We start from the raw sequence: 15098 nt of genomic DNA, 5'->3' as shown, positions 1-15098 counted from the left end.
AGGAGTTTCTGCTGTAAAAACGCTTCAAGAAACTCTGCAAAAACAATTTTTTTTTCTGCTCCCAGACACTGAAACTCAAACAACGCTAATAGCCTAAAGTAGTGTGCATGGACACTCAAACCCCTTTCACACTGAGGCGTTTTACAGGCTTTTTTGCGCTAAAAATAGCGCCTGTAAACTGCCTCTTCTGAAGCCCCAGTGTGAAAGCCCCAGTGCTTTCACACTGTGGCGTTCCTGCAAGCAGCATCTTTGGGGCGGTGGAGGAGTGGTGAATGGAAATTCCTTGAAATGAATGGGTGCCACTTTCAAAGCGAGTTGAAAGCAGCACTAAGCGGGCACTTTTAACCCCTTTTTAACCCCTTCTGGGGGGTTAAAACCGCCCCGCTAGCGGCACTTTCCCACTAACGCCCGCACCACCCCAGTGTGAAAGGTGTCTTAGGACAACATTATTTAGCTTTAAGGAGCAGAAAAAATGCTAATAACAGCTTCTTAGAGCTTTTATAAATATATATATATATATATATATATATATATATATATATATATATATATATATATATATATATATAGCCTTATTTCACGCCCATTTTGATGAATGCCATGGTCTTGTTTGATGCTCTCTTCACTTTGGATGGTACCTATGCGTTATATATTTCAATATAGGACACATCAGTTTATATATATCTCTATTACTAATTATGATGGTCGCACGTATAAATGTATGCAGTGTATTAGACTAAATAAAAAGACATAAAATACATAAAATTTACTTTTTTATTTTAAGATTTGAAAGTGAACTATATTGTAATAAATACTGACTTCAAAGTCATTCAAATTGTGTATACATTTTTTGGAACACCTTGTTTTTATTTTGTTTATTTAGCTCCAGCAGATCAACTTCATGAGCTTGATGCAAGTTGTGGGGTCTTCCTTTGCTGCCCTGCCAGCCATACAGCAGATCATGCAGCATACAGCACAGGTGACCGGGAACCTGGTGACCAACCCTACTGTGGGACAGGTTCCACTTCAGGTCATTCCACCAGCTCCAGTGATTAACACTGTTCTGCAGACACAGAAGGATGACGTAGAACAAGCAGTGAAGACGGTAACAGGTGAAGCTGCTGGGACAAAGCCTGTCAATCACTCAGGCAATAAAGAGAATATACAGGTACATTAAAAATTTTTTTTCCACACGCATATATTAGAATGTATTTTTGTGTATTTGCACAGTATGTTTAGCAGTAAGCAGCTGCACTTCTCATGCCACTCAAACTCTGCTGAATGTCAAAGTAGGATTTTATCCTACCCTCACTTTTGCTTACTGAAAGTGAACCATTTGCTTTTCCTGTACAGGACAAAACAACAGGCTCATTCAACTGCTGCTCATGCTTACCTTAAGCCTCATGCACACGATCGGATTTTCCAACGGGAGTTGTGTGATGAAAGGCTGTTGGTGGAAAATCCGACCGTTTGTACGATCCATTGGACAATTGTTGTCGGATTTTCCGCAGACAAATGTTGGATGGCAGGCCTCAAAATTTTCCGCAGCGGTCGGTCTTTTAAACCAGCATTCGTAATGGAGAATTAACATTCGTGACGTGGCAAATTATGAAATCTCAAAATGCAGCGCACAATTCTCCTCTTCTTTAATGGGATAATAATGAAGCTGCTTTGCTGGAGATACTGATGGAGTTATTGCAAACTAATTTTCAAAGGCTTTTTTTTCTAGTGATATCAAGAATAATATAATGTTTTTTAAATTTATTTTTTTGGGCAAGTTACCACAACACCATTGTCCCATAGTTTTTAAGATCAAAGATACAACTATGTTGGTGTCCCTTGTTAATTTTACATTGTATTTTTTTAAATGTAACTGCCTACTCCCAAACTGTCATTTGAAGTAAAACACATAGCTAAGTATTTATTCTCCACAATTTTTTTTTTTTTTTTAATTTTATTTCAAATGAAATTAGACATGCTATCTGCCAATAGAACTTAACCAAAAAGTGCATTCTATGCATCCAAAAATATAGAAAATATAACAAATCAAATCATTATTCAACCAAAAAATAAAATAAAAGCCTCATGCGTGTGTCCTGCTTCTTAATATAGGGGGTCAACAATGCCAAGAGTTGGTGAAAGCAGGGATCCGTCATCCGGAGATAATTCCGAAAATCATCCGGATTATACTTCTGGAGCTCCCTCAGCAAAGGCATATGACATAATTGGTCACGATTAAAGTGGATGTAAACCCACTCTCATCAATTATGAACTACTGCCATAGTGCTAAACTATAAGGATATACATGCCTCCTGCATGTATCCTTACCTGTCAAATGTCTCCCCTTTAGCTGTTTGGAGCCCCCAAAAACTCCGGATTCAGTGGGCGTGTCTTTTATCGGCCCTCGGTGGGCGGAGTCATGTTGTCAGCAGACTCCCACCCACCTCTACACTCCCCTTGGCCAGAGCGTGCACAGGAGAGGCAGAGCGCGTTCTGGGTAAAAGCAGAGCGTGCTCACGGCCCCCTGTCAGTCCTGCAATTTGCACACATGAATGTCCAGTGACAGTCGGGGATGATCGGTGCGATGGAGACAGCTGTGAGCACCGATCTCCCTGCATGGCTTTTCATCATCTGCTTCTCCTCTCCCTCCGACGGCTTCCACCTGAAAAGCCATGCAGGGAGATCCCTGCTCACAGCTGTCTTCATTGCACCGATCATCCCTGACTGTCCCCAGTGTCTTCCTCCCTCCAGCGCCCGTGTTCTCCACCGCCTTCTTAACTTGCCCCCCTCTGTGTCTTCCACATCCGCCCTGCTGTGTCTTCCTCCTTCGCCCCCCCCCCCTCGTCCCCCCGCAGCCGGCTTCCTTTTCTCCCATGGGCTATGGGGGGGGGGGGATCTGTCAGAATGGAGAGCGGAGAAAGGGGCCGGTATGTCATTTACCAGCCACTTTCTTTTCTGAATGGGACACACAGAGTATTCATTAATGATCGCTCCTGGGTCCTGTGATAACTGAGCAGAGTAAACTGTGTGTTACTCTGCTTCAGTTTGTAAATAAGAAAGGAGTGGGAGGGAATTAAAAAATAATACATGTCCCTTAGGCTAGTGCACAAGATATGTAAATCACCTGTCACTCACAGCAAGGGGGAGTTTTTCTCTGTTTGTCAATATTTATCTCACTGAACAATAAAAGAGGATTGCTCAGAGCTGGATTAACTCTTTGTGGCAAGACTGGGCTCAAATGATAGGAAATTTTATACTCTACATTATGACATAAAAAAAAAAAAATTTCGGGTTTACATCCACTTTAATAAAGCAACCAATTTTTGATCCAAGAACTCCTCCTTCTCCTGTTCCTGGACTGGACTTGGGTCAAAGCAATAACTCCAAGGCCAATAATAAAGAACACGTTATCTCCTCCGATTCCGCAACATGTCTGGTTGACGAACGGCCATTCAGAAACTAACTGAAAAGCACGAAATGAAAAGCGCGAATCAACACTCACCAAACTTCTACTACTAAACGAAATTAGCAGAAGGAGCCCAAAGGGTGGTGCTAAAGGGCTGAAAAAAACATGTAGTATGTCACTACATTCGTTTGTTGGCCAAAAATGTTTTGCCGTTTGTATGCAAGACAAAATCCAGGCACACGCCTCCTGACAGAAGTCTGAGGTTTTGTCTGCGGAAAATCCGATGGTGTGTACTAGGCTTAAGTTTACCACTTTTGGGCTAGATTCACACTGGTCAAAGCTCTGAAAAGGGATCCCTGGTGGATCGCTTCTCGGAGAACGGCTTAGCGTCTGCTGTCAGTTGTTCAGACAGCAATTTTGCATTCTCCACAAACGAGCCAAAAAAAGTGTGGTGCTATCTTCAGCTAGGCACCACGGGTGGAAGACAGGTGTGAGGTAAGTAACTTTCTTTACAAGTTCTTTTTACACCTTCTAATAGTAGTTGATTTGTAAAGAGCCCGTGCAGTGTATGTTGAACATGCATTTTACTGCAAAGTCCAATTTAATGATGCTGGGAGTCATTTAACTAAGTAGACTTAGGGCATCTAGTGGCTGAAAGTAATTACTGTGGGGGACAGTGCCATTGAGGAAGTAAGTATTGCAGCCAGAACTGATTTCTTTGTTTAAAACTTGCTAGGGGACTTTTTTAAACAATTTGCCTTAAATTGGCCTTTAATACTTTTATTGAATAATGGGATTTGGAAGTGTTTCCTCAAGAAGGCTGCACACAGGCTCACTTACATTTGTCTGTGCGCTCATATAAATCAAGGTGTTTGCTGACTTCTAGTTGTTTTGCATAGGGTAGGGAAAAAATTTAGAACTAGCCACATGTTATCTTGTCCTGGCACTGTTGGCTAAGATCTATCCCAACACCTCGCCCCATTATTTCAGGGGGTGTGGGCAGGAGGGAAATATGTTCCATGTTTGATGGACCTGTCCAAAGGTTTCACTGGTTCTGGACCAGAATATTTAATTTGGTATACTCTGTGACTGGGTTGTACGTCCCCAAAAATGTTAAGACGCCATTATTTTCTGACCTATCGAGTGAGTTACCCAAACATCTCAGAACCCTCGCCTTTATCTTTTTAGCAGCTAAAATCACCATGGAAATCCCCTGTGATTAAAGTGGAAGTCCATGCAAAAACTAAAATACCTGCATCTATAGCCACCAACATTCTAACACAAACCTCTCTAGCCCTGAACAGAAAAAATCAGTATACATACCTTTTCTACAGGCGCTCTGCTGAGTACACATCCGACAACGGCTGGGAAATGAATGGGAAGTGACGTCACCCATAGAGGTACTATGGGGCTTCCATTGTCGGACGTGTCCTCTGCACCCGCCCACACAGCGAAGCTGCGGCTGGCAGCTCAGCGTGGGACCAGAGCTTCCGCCACTGAAGATCGGGTCGGATCGCCTATGTATACTGATTTTTTTTTTCTTTTCAGGGCTAGATAGGTTAGTGTTAGAATGTTGGTGGCTATAGATGTAGGGATTTTAGTTTTTGCATGGACTTCCACTTTAAACTTGCGCTGGTCAAACACGAAATGGATCGCGATGATTGAAAAATTGGCTAGTATCCTCCGGGACAAACAACTTCAATTTATAAAAGTTTGGAACCCCTGGATTAGAGATCACCAGTCTCCTTAGTGGGTGGGGTGGCCCGGGGCCAGTAGTCTTGGACATGGTGATCGGTTGTATTTCTCTTCTTTTCCTTCTTTTGCTACCCTTTTTATTTTTTCCCCTCTTTTAGTTCTCATAATAATTTCCCATGAACGCTTTGGCACAGGCTTTCGGGTATTTTCTAGCCTAAGTATGGAAGCGTGGTGTACTTTTGTCTGATACTGTAAATTGTGTTCAGTCTTATAGAATCTATTTTCATAGCCTTTTAAGATCAGAATATGCATAGTAGATCTGCATTACATTATGTGAGATTATGACCTCTAAATTACCTACTGCATATGGATGACCCCAACCACCGTGTCCCTGTGCTTTTTGCACGTCATCACTCTACCCCTCAGGGCGCAGTGCTTGAGGACTGCCACTCTATTATCACTTAGATGATTAGGATGAAGTGGTTTTGTTATTTTTCAATATAACACCATTGCTTGATATTCACCTGTACAAACTTGTACCTTATTGTTTGTCTAAACTTCTCCAATAAAAAGTATTGGAAAAGAAATAGCCACATGTGTTAACTTTTATGAAGCATTTATGAAGGATCCCATTTGTATTCTTTTGGATAGTAAAATGCAGTTCAACACACCAAAATGTAGCATTCTGTTCCTAGCACACTACTCTGTTAGTATGAACAATTCCTTTGAATGGAATGAGTACCCTTTTGGGTTGAATTGTAGATAGCACTGAACGCAATGATATGGAAATAACGCTGAATACATGAATATGCAACCCATGTAAGAGAACTTCCAGTGTGTACTGGACATCATAAGATCTCAGTCAATTATGGAGATTTTATTTAATATGTGTAACTTGAAACACATTACAAAATGAACTTTTTTTTTTCTTTTTTATAGAGACCTCCCAAGATTAATATACCTTCAAGCCAGGTTAATGAAAGTCAAAGGATTCCAGCAAATATGGGGTTATTAAGTACTGCTCCTCGCCAAACCCTGCCTTTAATTATTCCTCCATCACCACAACAGGAGACTCTAAATCACCACCCACCTCCGGGATCAAGTAACTTCAATGGATTTCCACTGCTTAAACTACACTCGGCACCCACTCTACTGTCACTAAACTCGCTATCTGGAGCACAAAATTCCTCAAGACCTAAAGATCGTCCTCCGCTTCGGGAGGCATGGGGGCCATCCAATAGGCAACCCAGTCATCAGTCATCCACTGAACTAACCCAGCCTCCATCTTATCTTAGCAGTTCCACCATTAAAGCTGGCAAAAGGACAGAGAAGGCAATAAAATGGGCTCAACCTGTGCTAAAAGGGCACTCAACACATTCAGTTGGTAACCTGTCTAAGGCAAATGTTCCTGTTTACCAACCATTCCACAAATCAGAGGAAAATAGACGGAGACCTGAAGGAAGAATTATAGAAGTATCACAGAACAATGTAGGAATGCCCTTACTATGTCTGCGTACCGACCCGACATTGTATCTTCCATCCATGCCAAATCCCGGCTTTACCGTATCAGTGGCGACACCTCAGACAGGGACATCTGATAAGTCAAAAGGTGCACCAGTGGCTGGATATACTCTATTGAAAGCTAATTTACCCCAACAGATTCAGGTAATTATAAACCCATGGCTTCAGTTCATGGTTATAATGCTACACAGTTAGATGCTTTCTTGGAGACTTTGGAGACCTTCCTGTGCCATTGGCTAAATTACCTTTAAGACCCCTTTTACACTGAGGCACTTTACAGGCGCTACAGCGCTAAAAATAGTGCCTGCATAGCGCCTGTAAAGTGCCTCTCTTGTCTCCCCAGTGTGAAAGCCCGAGGAGCGGTGCGCTTGCAGGACGGTAAAAAAAGTCCTGCAAGCAGCATCTTTGGAGCGGTGTATGCACCGCTCCTAAACCGCTCCTGCCCATTGAACTGAATGGGCACCGCTGCCGAACCGCCGGCAAAGCGCCGCTGCAGCAGCGCTTTGCATGTTTTTTTAGCCCTTCTTCGGCCGTTAGCGGGGGTTAAAACCACCCCGCTAGTGGACGAAAATCCCTGCAAAAACGACAGTAAAGCTCCGCTAAAAATAGCGGCGCTTTACCGCCACCGACGCCCCAGTGTGAAAGGGGTCTAAGCCCCATGTAAGAATGTTTTCTGCATGCTTCTCAACCTCTGGAACAATGGTTAATTATATTACCCACTATTTCTTACTTGAGGATAACCTAACCCATGATTTGACAAATGGATAGTGATATATTCAGGTTAAAGTCAGTTGAAGGAGCCATTGATTGCATGTTGTGACTGCCAGGTTATGTATAACTGCTGAAAGTGTGAGAAGGCAGGAGGACCCAGAAGGCCACAGTAGGACAAGGCATGAAATGAACGAAGAAAAAGAAAAATGAATTAGACCTATTGCCGTGGCAATTAACGTGGTATTAAACCCAAAAGCAAAGATTTGTTATATTGCAGTGACCTATTCTTCTTTTTTTTTTTTTTTTTAAAGGGATATGTTTATTAATAATGACCTATTCTTAGGTACGGTGGTTGTATTGTTTTTTTTTTTGGCTTTATTTCTTTTATTTTCATCTGGTGATCTGGCCATTAAGTCTCTTGTTTTTCAACAGAACAAGTCTGTCCTGCAAATGTAGAAGGTTGAGACAAACCATTTACCACTGACAGGGGTTGTTAACAATGATCAGGTTTTAACTATTTATGTAAAACCTTTACGTTAAAAGAAATGGAAACTCTTGCTGCTTAAAAGGTGTGCGCTGGAGTTTGTCTTCAATTTGTTAATGTATTTAAGTCTGCTAGTGCACTTAACACTCCCCTCCCCCCCAGATTGACAATACTGCTGTCCAAAGGTGTCTCTGTTGCTCCTTCGTCCATAGTGTAGGAACCCTAAGGCAGGGAGTGTCTTACTGGCTAGATCACCAGGTGAAAACAGAGGGGGGGAGGCCTAAAAAAGAGAACTGATGGAGCCACTACAATTAAGGATTGATGAGCTGCAATATGTTGAATTTTTGGTTTGGGGTTTAATACTGCTTTAAGATACAGGTGTATAAGTCAACATAAACTGTTGAGTGGCATGTCTGTCACTGCATGTCGACTGATCTGAAAGATGGTGTGTTATGTTTTGTCAGAGTCTACAGATCAGTTCCACTCCTAGGCTCATCCCCCTGCAGAACCTGATTGACTTTGAACGAGATTCAGCACAAAGAGGTGATCCAGGAAGTATGCAGCTGCTGAAAGCCAACATCCATCCTTTTGAAGAAGCCATGAATGATGGGGACAGTATAAAAAGGTACAGAACAAAATATGACATTCTTTTTTTCTGTGTTACTTTTAGTGTGTGTGTAAATTCTGAGATGCAAGTGTAGAATGATCACACATGAGTTCCTCGTTTTACAATTTACAAGGGGTTCTTCAATATTCTGTAGAAGCAAAATGGGAAAACACTGGCAGTTAAAAAGCTTTTCTTTAAAAAAAAAAAATATTGTCATACTGATCAGTGTTGGTCCATGCCACTCCTAGTTCACAGGTAGTCCATGATTTGCTTGCCTTCGATTAGATCTTAATTTGCACCGAAATATTACTCCTTAAAGTGGTTCTAAAGGCTGAAGTTTTTTTTTAGCTTTTTAGCATTCTATGCTTGAAGCTAAAAAAAGTTTATGGTTTAAAGCTCCCCCCCTTATACATAGCTGAAACCCATCGTGACACAGTCCTGTGTATGTGAGTAGCGGTTCCCTCTGCTCTGTCCCTCCTCACAGGGCAGATCCATAGCAGTGGTAGTCTTTGGCTCGCTCTGCTTTCAATCGGGGGGACGGGGCCCATGCACCTTATGTCTGTGTCTATGGACGCAGGCAGTAGGGCTCAAGAGCAAGCCCACATGAGTACTCCCTTAGGAAGCGGTAGGTATATAACATGTTTGTTATTTTTGTAAAAAAAAAAAAAAACCTAGAAACACTTTAAAAGGTAGCCAGGGGAATTCAAAATGGCGCCAACGACAGTTTTTTGGCAGTAGTTCCCTTAACCACTTGCCTACCAGGCCAACTGTGACATTTTTCTCATATATGTAAAAATCTGTGTTTTTTTGCTAGAAAATTACTTAACCACTTCAGCCCCAGAAGGTTTTACCCCCTTCCTGACCAGAGCACTTTTTACAATTCGGCACTGCGTCGCTTTAACTGCTAATTGCGCGGTCATGCAATGCTGTACCCAAACGAAATTTGCGTCCTTTTCTTCCCACAAATAGAGCTTTCTTTTGATGGTATTTGATCACCTCTGCCGTTTTTATTTTTTGCGCTATAAACGGAAAAAGACCGAAAATTTTGAAAAAAAATGATATTTTCTACTTTTTGTTATAAAAAAATCCAATAAACTCAATTTTAGTCATACATTTAGGCCAAAATGTATTCGGCCACATGTCTTTGGTAAAAAAAATGTCAATAAGCGTATATTTATTGGTTTGCGCAAAAGTTATAGCGTCTACAAACTAGGGTACATTTTCTGGAATTTGCACAGCTTTTAGTTTATGACTGCCTATGTCATTTCTTGAGGTGCTAAAATGACAGGGCAGTACAAAACCCCCCCAAATGACCCCATTTTGGAAAGTAGACACCCCAAGGAAATTGCTGAGAGGCATGTTGAGCCCATTGAATATTTATTTTTTTTGTCCCAAGTGATTGAATAATGACAAAAAAAAAAAAAAAAAATTTACAAAAAGTTGTCACTAAATGATATATTGCTCACACAGGCCATGGGCATATGTGGAATTGCACCCCAAAATACATTCAGCTGCTTCTCCTGAGTACGGGGATACCACATGTGTGGGACTTTTTGGGAGCCTAGCCGCGTACGGGGCCCCAAAAACCAAGCACCGCCTTCAGGATTTCTAAGGGCATAAATTTTTGATTTCACTCCTCGCTGCCTATCACAGTTTTGAAGGCCATAAAATGCCATGATGGCACAAACCCCCCCCCAAATGACCCCATTTTGGAAAGTAGACACCCCAAGCTATTTGCTAAGAGGCATGCTGAGTATTTTGCAGCTCTCATTTGTTTTTGAAAATGAAGAAAGACCAGAAAAAATTTTTTTTTTTCTTTTTTCAATTTTCAAAACTTTGTGACAAAAAGTGAGGTCTGCAAAATACTCACTATACCTCTCAGCAAATAGCTTGGGGTGTCTACTTTCCAAAATGGGGTCATTTGGGGTGGTTTTGTGCCACCTGGGCATTCCATGGCCTCCGAAACTGTGATAGGCAGTGAAGAGTGAAATCAAAAATTTACGCCCTTAGAAAGCCTGAAGGCGGTGCTTGGTTTTCGGGGTCCCGTGCGCGGCTAGGCTCCCAAAAAGTCCCACATGTGGTATCTCCACATGCAACAGAATTTATTTTGGGGTGTAATTTCACATATCCCCATGGCATGTTTGAGCAATATATCATTTAGTGACAACTTTGTGCAAAAAAAAAAAAAAAAAAATGTGTCTCTTTCCTGCAACTTGTGTCACAATATAAAATATTCCATGGACTCGACATGCCTCTCAGCAAATAGCTTGGGGTGTCTACTTTCCAAAATGGGGTCATTTGGGGGGGTTTTGAACTGTCCTGGCATTTTATGCACAACATTTAGAAGCTTATGTCACACATCACCCACTCTTCTAACCACTTGAAGACAAAGCCCTTTCTGACACTTTTTGATTACATGAAAAAATTATTTTTTTTTTGCAAGAAAATTACTTTGAACCCCCAAACATTATATATTTTTTTAAAGCAAATGCCCTACAGATTAAAATGGTGGGTGTTTCATTTTTTTTTTCACACAGTATTTGCGCAGCGATTTTTCAAACGCATTTTTTGTGGAAAAAACATACTTTTTTAAATTTTAATGCACTAAAACACACTATATTGCCCAAATGTTTGATGAAATAAAAAAGATGATCTTAGGCCGAGTACATGGATACCAAACATGACATGCTTTAAAATTGCGCACAAACGTGCAGTGGCAACAAAATTAATACATTTTTAAAAGCCTTTACAGGTTACCACTATAGATTTACAGAGGAGGTCTACTGCTAAAATTACTGCCCTCGATCTGACGTTCGCGGTGACACCTCACATGCATGGTGCAATTGCTGTTTACATTTGACGCCAGACCGACGCTTGCGTTCACCTTAGCGCGAGAGCAGGGGGGACAGGGGTGCTTTTTTTTTTTTTTTTTTTCTTTATTATTTTTTTGCTTTTTTATCTTATTTTTAAACTGTTCCTTTCATTTTTTTTTTTTTTTAATCATTTTTATTGTTATCTCAGGGAATGTAAATATCCCCTATGATAGCAATAGGTAGTGACAGGTACTCTTTTTTGAAAAAATTGGGGTCTATTAGACCCTAGATCTCTCCTCTGCCCTCAAAGCATCTGACCACACCAAGATCGGTGTGAAAAAATGCTTCCCCAATTTCCCAATGGCGCTGTTTACATCCGGCGAAAACTAAGTCATAAAATGCTCGTAGCTTCCGGTTTCTTAGGCCATAGAGATGTTTGGAGCCACTCTGGTCTCTGATCAGCTCTATGGTCAGCTGGCTGAATCACCGGCTGCATTCTCAGGTTCCCTGTTGAGACAGGAGAGCCAGAGAAAAACACGGAAGACGGTGGAGGGGGGGGGGATTCCCTCCCACTGCTTGTAAAAGCAGTCTAGAGGCTAATTAGCCGCTAGGATTGCTTTTACATGAAAGCCGACCGCTGGCTGAAAAGAATGATACCAAGATGATACCTAAACCTGCAGGCATCATTCTGGTATAACCACTCAAAGTCGTGAATGGCGTACCTGAAGACAAAAAAATGGTTAACAATAAAGCACAGTGAACAGTAAAGTATAAAAAATTGCATACCTGAAAAGCAAACATGATAAAACATAATAACAATAAAACATTGCAGAATAGAATACAGTAAAAAAGAGCAGAACAATAGAGAGAGAGAATAGAGAGAGAGAGAACAATAAAACGACAACTATTTTTTTTTATTTTTGTTTGTGTTTTTTTTTTTTTTTTTTTACACTTTTTTTTGTAACTGTAACTTTTATAACTGTAACCGGTTCCAGGTTCAGGTCTCTCAAAATGCGATGGCATCTTGGGAGACCCTGTGAAAGTGTGTCTAGTCTGTGCAATGCTGTACCCTACGCTAATACTCAACTAGTGAATGGTAACGTTCAAAACATTCACCAATGCAAAGACCAGGATTGTCAGGACAGGAGGGACAATAATAGCGGGTGTCACGCCTATATCCGCGCTTGCTGCAGACACGACATCTTTTTTGGGGGGGTTCGTTGGGTAGGGGTACTCGGGAGGACATAAAGAAAATGCCTCTCATGCAGCCGACTGCATTTGGTTGGGGATGTGAATGGGGGAAGTACGGGCGCTGCAGAAGCGGTGGGTTCCCAATTAGGATTGGCGAATGCAGCAGGAAGGGCACTATGGGCACGACGGGCCTGTGTTTGTCTTCTTGGTGGCAGCGGGACACTACTTGTGCTTGCCACCTCACCAGCTTGAACTGCACTTATGGGACTCGCCACGTCACCAAGTGTTACTGCAGTGCTGGTTTGACTACGACCGGGGTGTACTAGGCCGCTGGCGCTTGCCAGTTCATCAAAACGCTACAAAAAAAACTGTTAGCGATCGCAGGGATCAGGCCTGACTCTGCGAACGCTGCAGTTATGCGTTTAGTGTTTTGTAAGTGACAGTGATCGATCGATACTGCACTTGGGTGGGCTGGGCTGGGCCGGGCAGAGGGGCAAAACACAGGTGCTAGCAGGTATCTGGGCTGATCCCGCTAACACTGCGTTTTTGGGAATCCTAAACTGCTGGGGACGCTAGTATAGATCTGATCGGATCAGATATTGATCCGTTCAGATACTACACCACTAAGGGAGGTGTACGGTGCGTGCGTGGGTGTTAGCGCTACTGGCACTAACATGACGCTGCCTGGGGCTGGTGCTTGCCAGTTCACCAAAATACTACCAAAAAAACTGTTAGCGATCGCAGGGATCAGGCCCGACTCTGCAAACGCTGCAGTTATGCGTTTAGTGTTTTGTAAGTGACAGTGATCGATCGATACTGCACTTGGGTGGGCTGGGCCGAGCCGGGCGGAGGGGCAAAATGCAGGTGCTAGCAGGTATCTGGGCTGATCCCGCTAACACTGCGTTTTTGGGAATCCTAAACTGCTGGGGACGCTAGTATAGATCTGATCGGATCAGATATTGATCCGTTCAGATACTATACCAATAAGGGAGGTGTACGGTGCGTGTGTGGGTGTTAGCGGTACTGGCGCTAATCTGACGCTGCCTGGGGCGACGCATATCACCGCCGGGCGATCGGGGGGCTAAACCTTTATTCGGTAATAAACGGCGGGTGCCCTGACACTATAAAAAATAAACAAACTAACCAGTGTCACCCGTAACGGTTATACGGTGATCAGTGGTGAAAGGGTTAACTAGGGGGCAATCAAGGGGTTAAAACATTTATTAGGTAGTATATGGGGGTCCCTGACGCTATAAAACGCTGACGGCGAACCTAAATATTTACCTCCCTAACTAGCGTCATCAGTGACACTAATACAGCGATCAGAAAAATGATCGCTTAGCGACACTGGTGATGGGGGGTGATCAAGGGGTTAAAACTTTATTAGGGGGGGGTTAGGGGGGTACCCTAGACCTACAGGGGGCTAATACTCACTGCCCTTATAACTGTCACAAACTGACACCATGCAGTAATCAGGAAAAAAAAAACAGCTTGGTGTCAGTTTGTGACAGGGGGGGGGGTGATTGGGGGGGGGATCGGGGGGCGATCGGGGGGGATCGGGGGTGTTTAGTGTGCCTGGCATGTTCTACTGTGTTCTGTAGTGTTTTACACTTACTCAGATGTCTTCTCTCCTCGGCGTCGGAACGGAAACTGCCAAGCCAAGGAGAGATGACATCACATCCTCTGCCTGTGTGTACTATACACAGGCAGGGGATGTTTCTCATTGGCTGGGAGCGATCGCGAGGGGGGGGCCACGATCGGATGGCCTCCGCCTCATCTCTGATCGCTCCTAGACAAATGCCGACCACCGGGGGGGGGGGGGGGGGGTCCGATTGGACCCCCCGCCTGCGGGAAGGCAATCGCGTACCAGGTACGTGATTTTGCCTGCCCGTGCCGCTCTGTTCACGTATATATGCGTGAGGCGGTCGGCAAGTGGTTAAAACCCTTAAACATCTATATCTATCTATATATAGATACATATACATATATATATATATATATATATATATATATATATATATATATATATATATATATATATATATATATATATATATATATAGATATAGATATCTCTTTCTCTCTCTCTCTCTCTGTCTGTCTCTCTCTCTCTCTCTCTCTCTCTCTCTCTCTCTCTCTCTCTCTATCTATATCATTTATTTATTTTTTTTTTTTTAGCAAAGACCTAGGGAATAAAATGGCAGTCAATTTTTCAAATGCTTTTTTTAAAAAAAAAAAACAATATTAACCCTAATTTTGTTATGCCGAGTAAATAGATACCTACGCTTTAAAATTGTGCACGCTTGTGCATCGGCGCCAAACTTCGGTACTTAAAACTCTCCCTAGGCGACGCTTTGAGCTTTTTTTACTGGATACCAGTTTAGAGTTACAGAGGAGGTTTTGTGCTAGAATTATTGCTCTCGCAGGCCTCATATCAGGCTTTCCAGCAAAAAAAAATGGCGGTTTTTACATATGCCAGAGCCGGACGTGATGTGATGACTTCGCTTTCCGGCCTCTGAGGGTCATAGAGATGGCCAGAGACAATCTGGTCCATGGGCACCTCTATGGTAAACCGCTGGTGGATTCATTCTACTCCCCTATTGCACAGGAGAGACCGGAGAAGCACCGGAGGGCAGGGTTTCCCCTCCCGCCGCCTGTAAAAGCAATCAA

General features: G+C 42.6%; 1 protein-coding gene across 8 annotated transcripts in view; it reads left to right on the top strand.

Annotated features, from left to right (window-relative positions):
• CPLANE1 (ciliogenesis and planar polarity effector complex subunit 1) overlaps nucleotides 1-15098 on the top strand; it is a 209345-nt gene that overhangs the window by 120179 nt on the left and 74068 nt on the right. For all 8 annotated transcript variants that reach the window (XM_073621364.1, XM_073621384.1, XM_073621422.1 and 5 more), the window contains exons 32-34: nucleotides 884-1168; nucleotides 6041-6766; nucleotides 8282-8442. In XM_073621364.1, the coding sequence (XP_073477465.1) occupies nucleotides 884-1168; nucleotides 6041-6766; nucleotides 8282-8442 (1172 nt within the window). The remainder of the gene's footprint in view (nucleotides 1-883; nucleotides 1169-6040; nucleotides 6767-8281; nucleotides 8443-15098) is intronic.

The sequence above is a fragment of the Aquarana catesbeiana genome, linkage group LG01, assembly GCF_042186555.1.
Source record: "Aquarana catesbeiana isolate 2022-GZ linkage group LG01, ASM4218655v1, whole genome shotgun sequence".
Lineage (NCBI taxonomy): Eukaryota > Metazoa > Chordata > Amphibia > Anura > Ranidae > Aquarana > Aquarana catesbeiana.
Note: the sequence above shows the minus strand (reverse complement) of the source record. Positions and strands in the feature narration are given on the sequence as shown.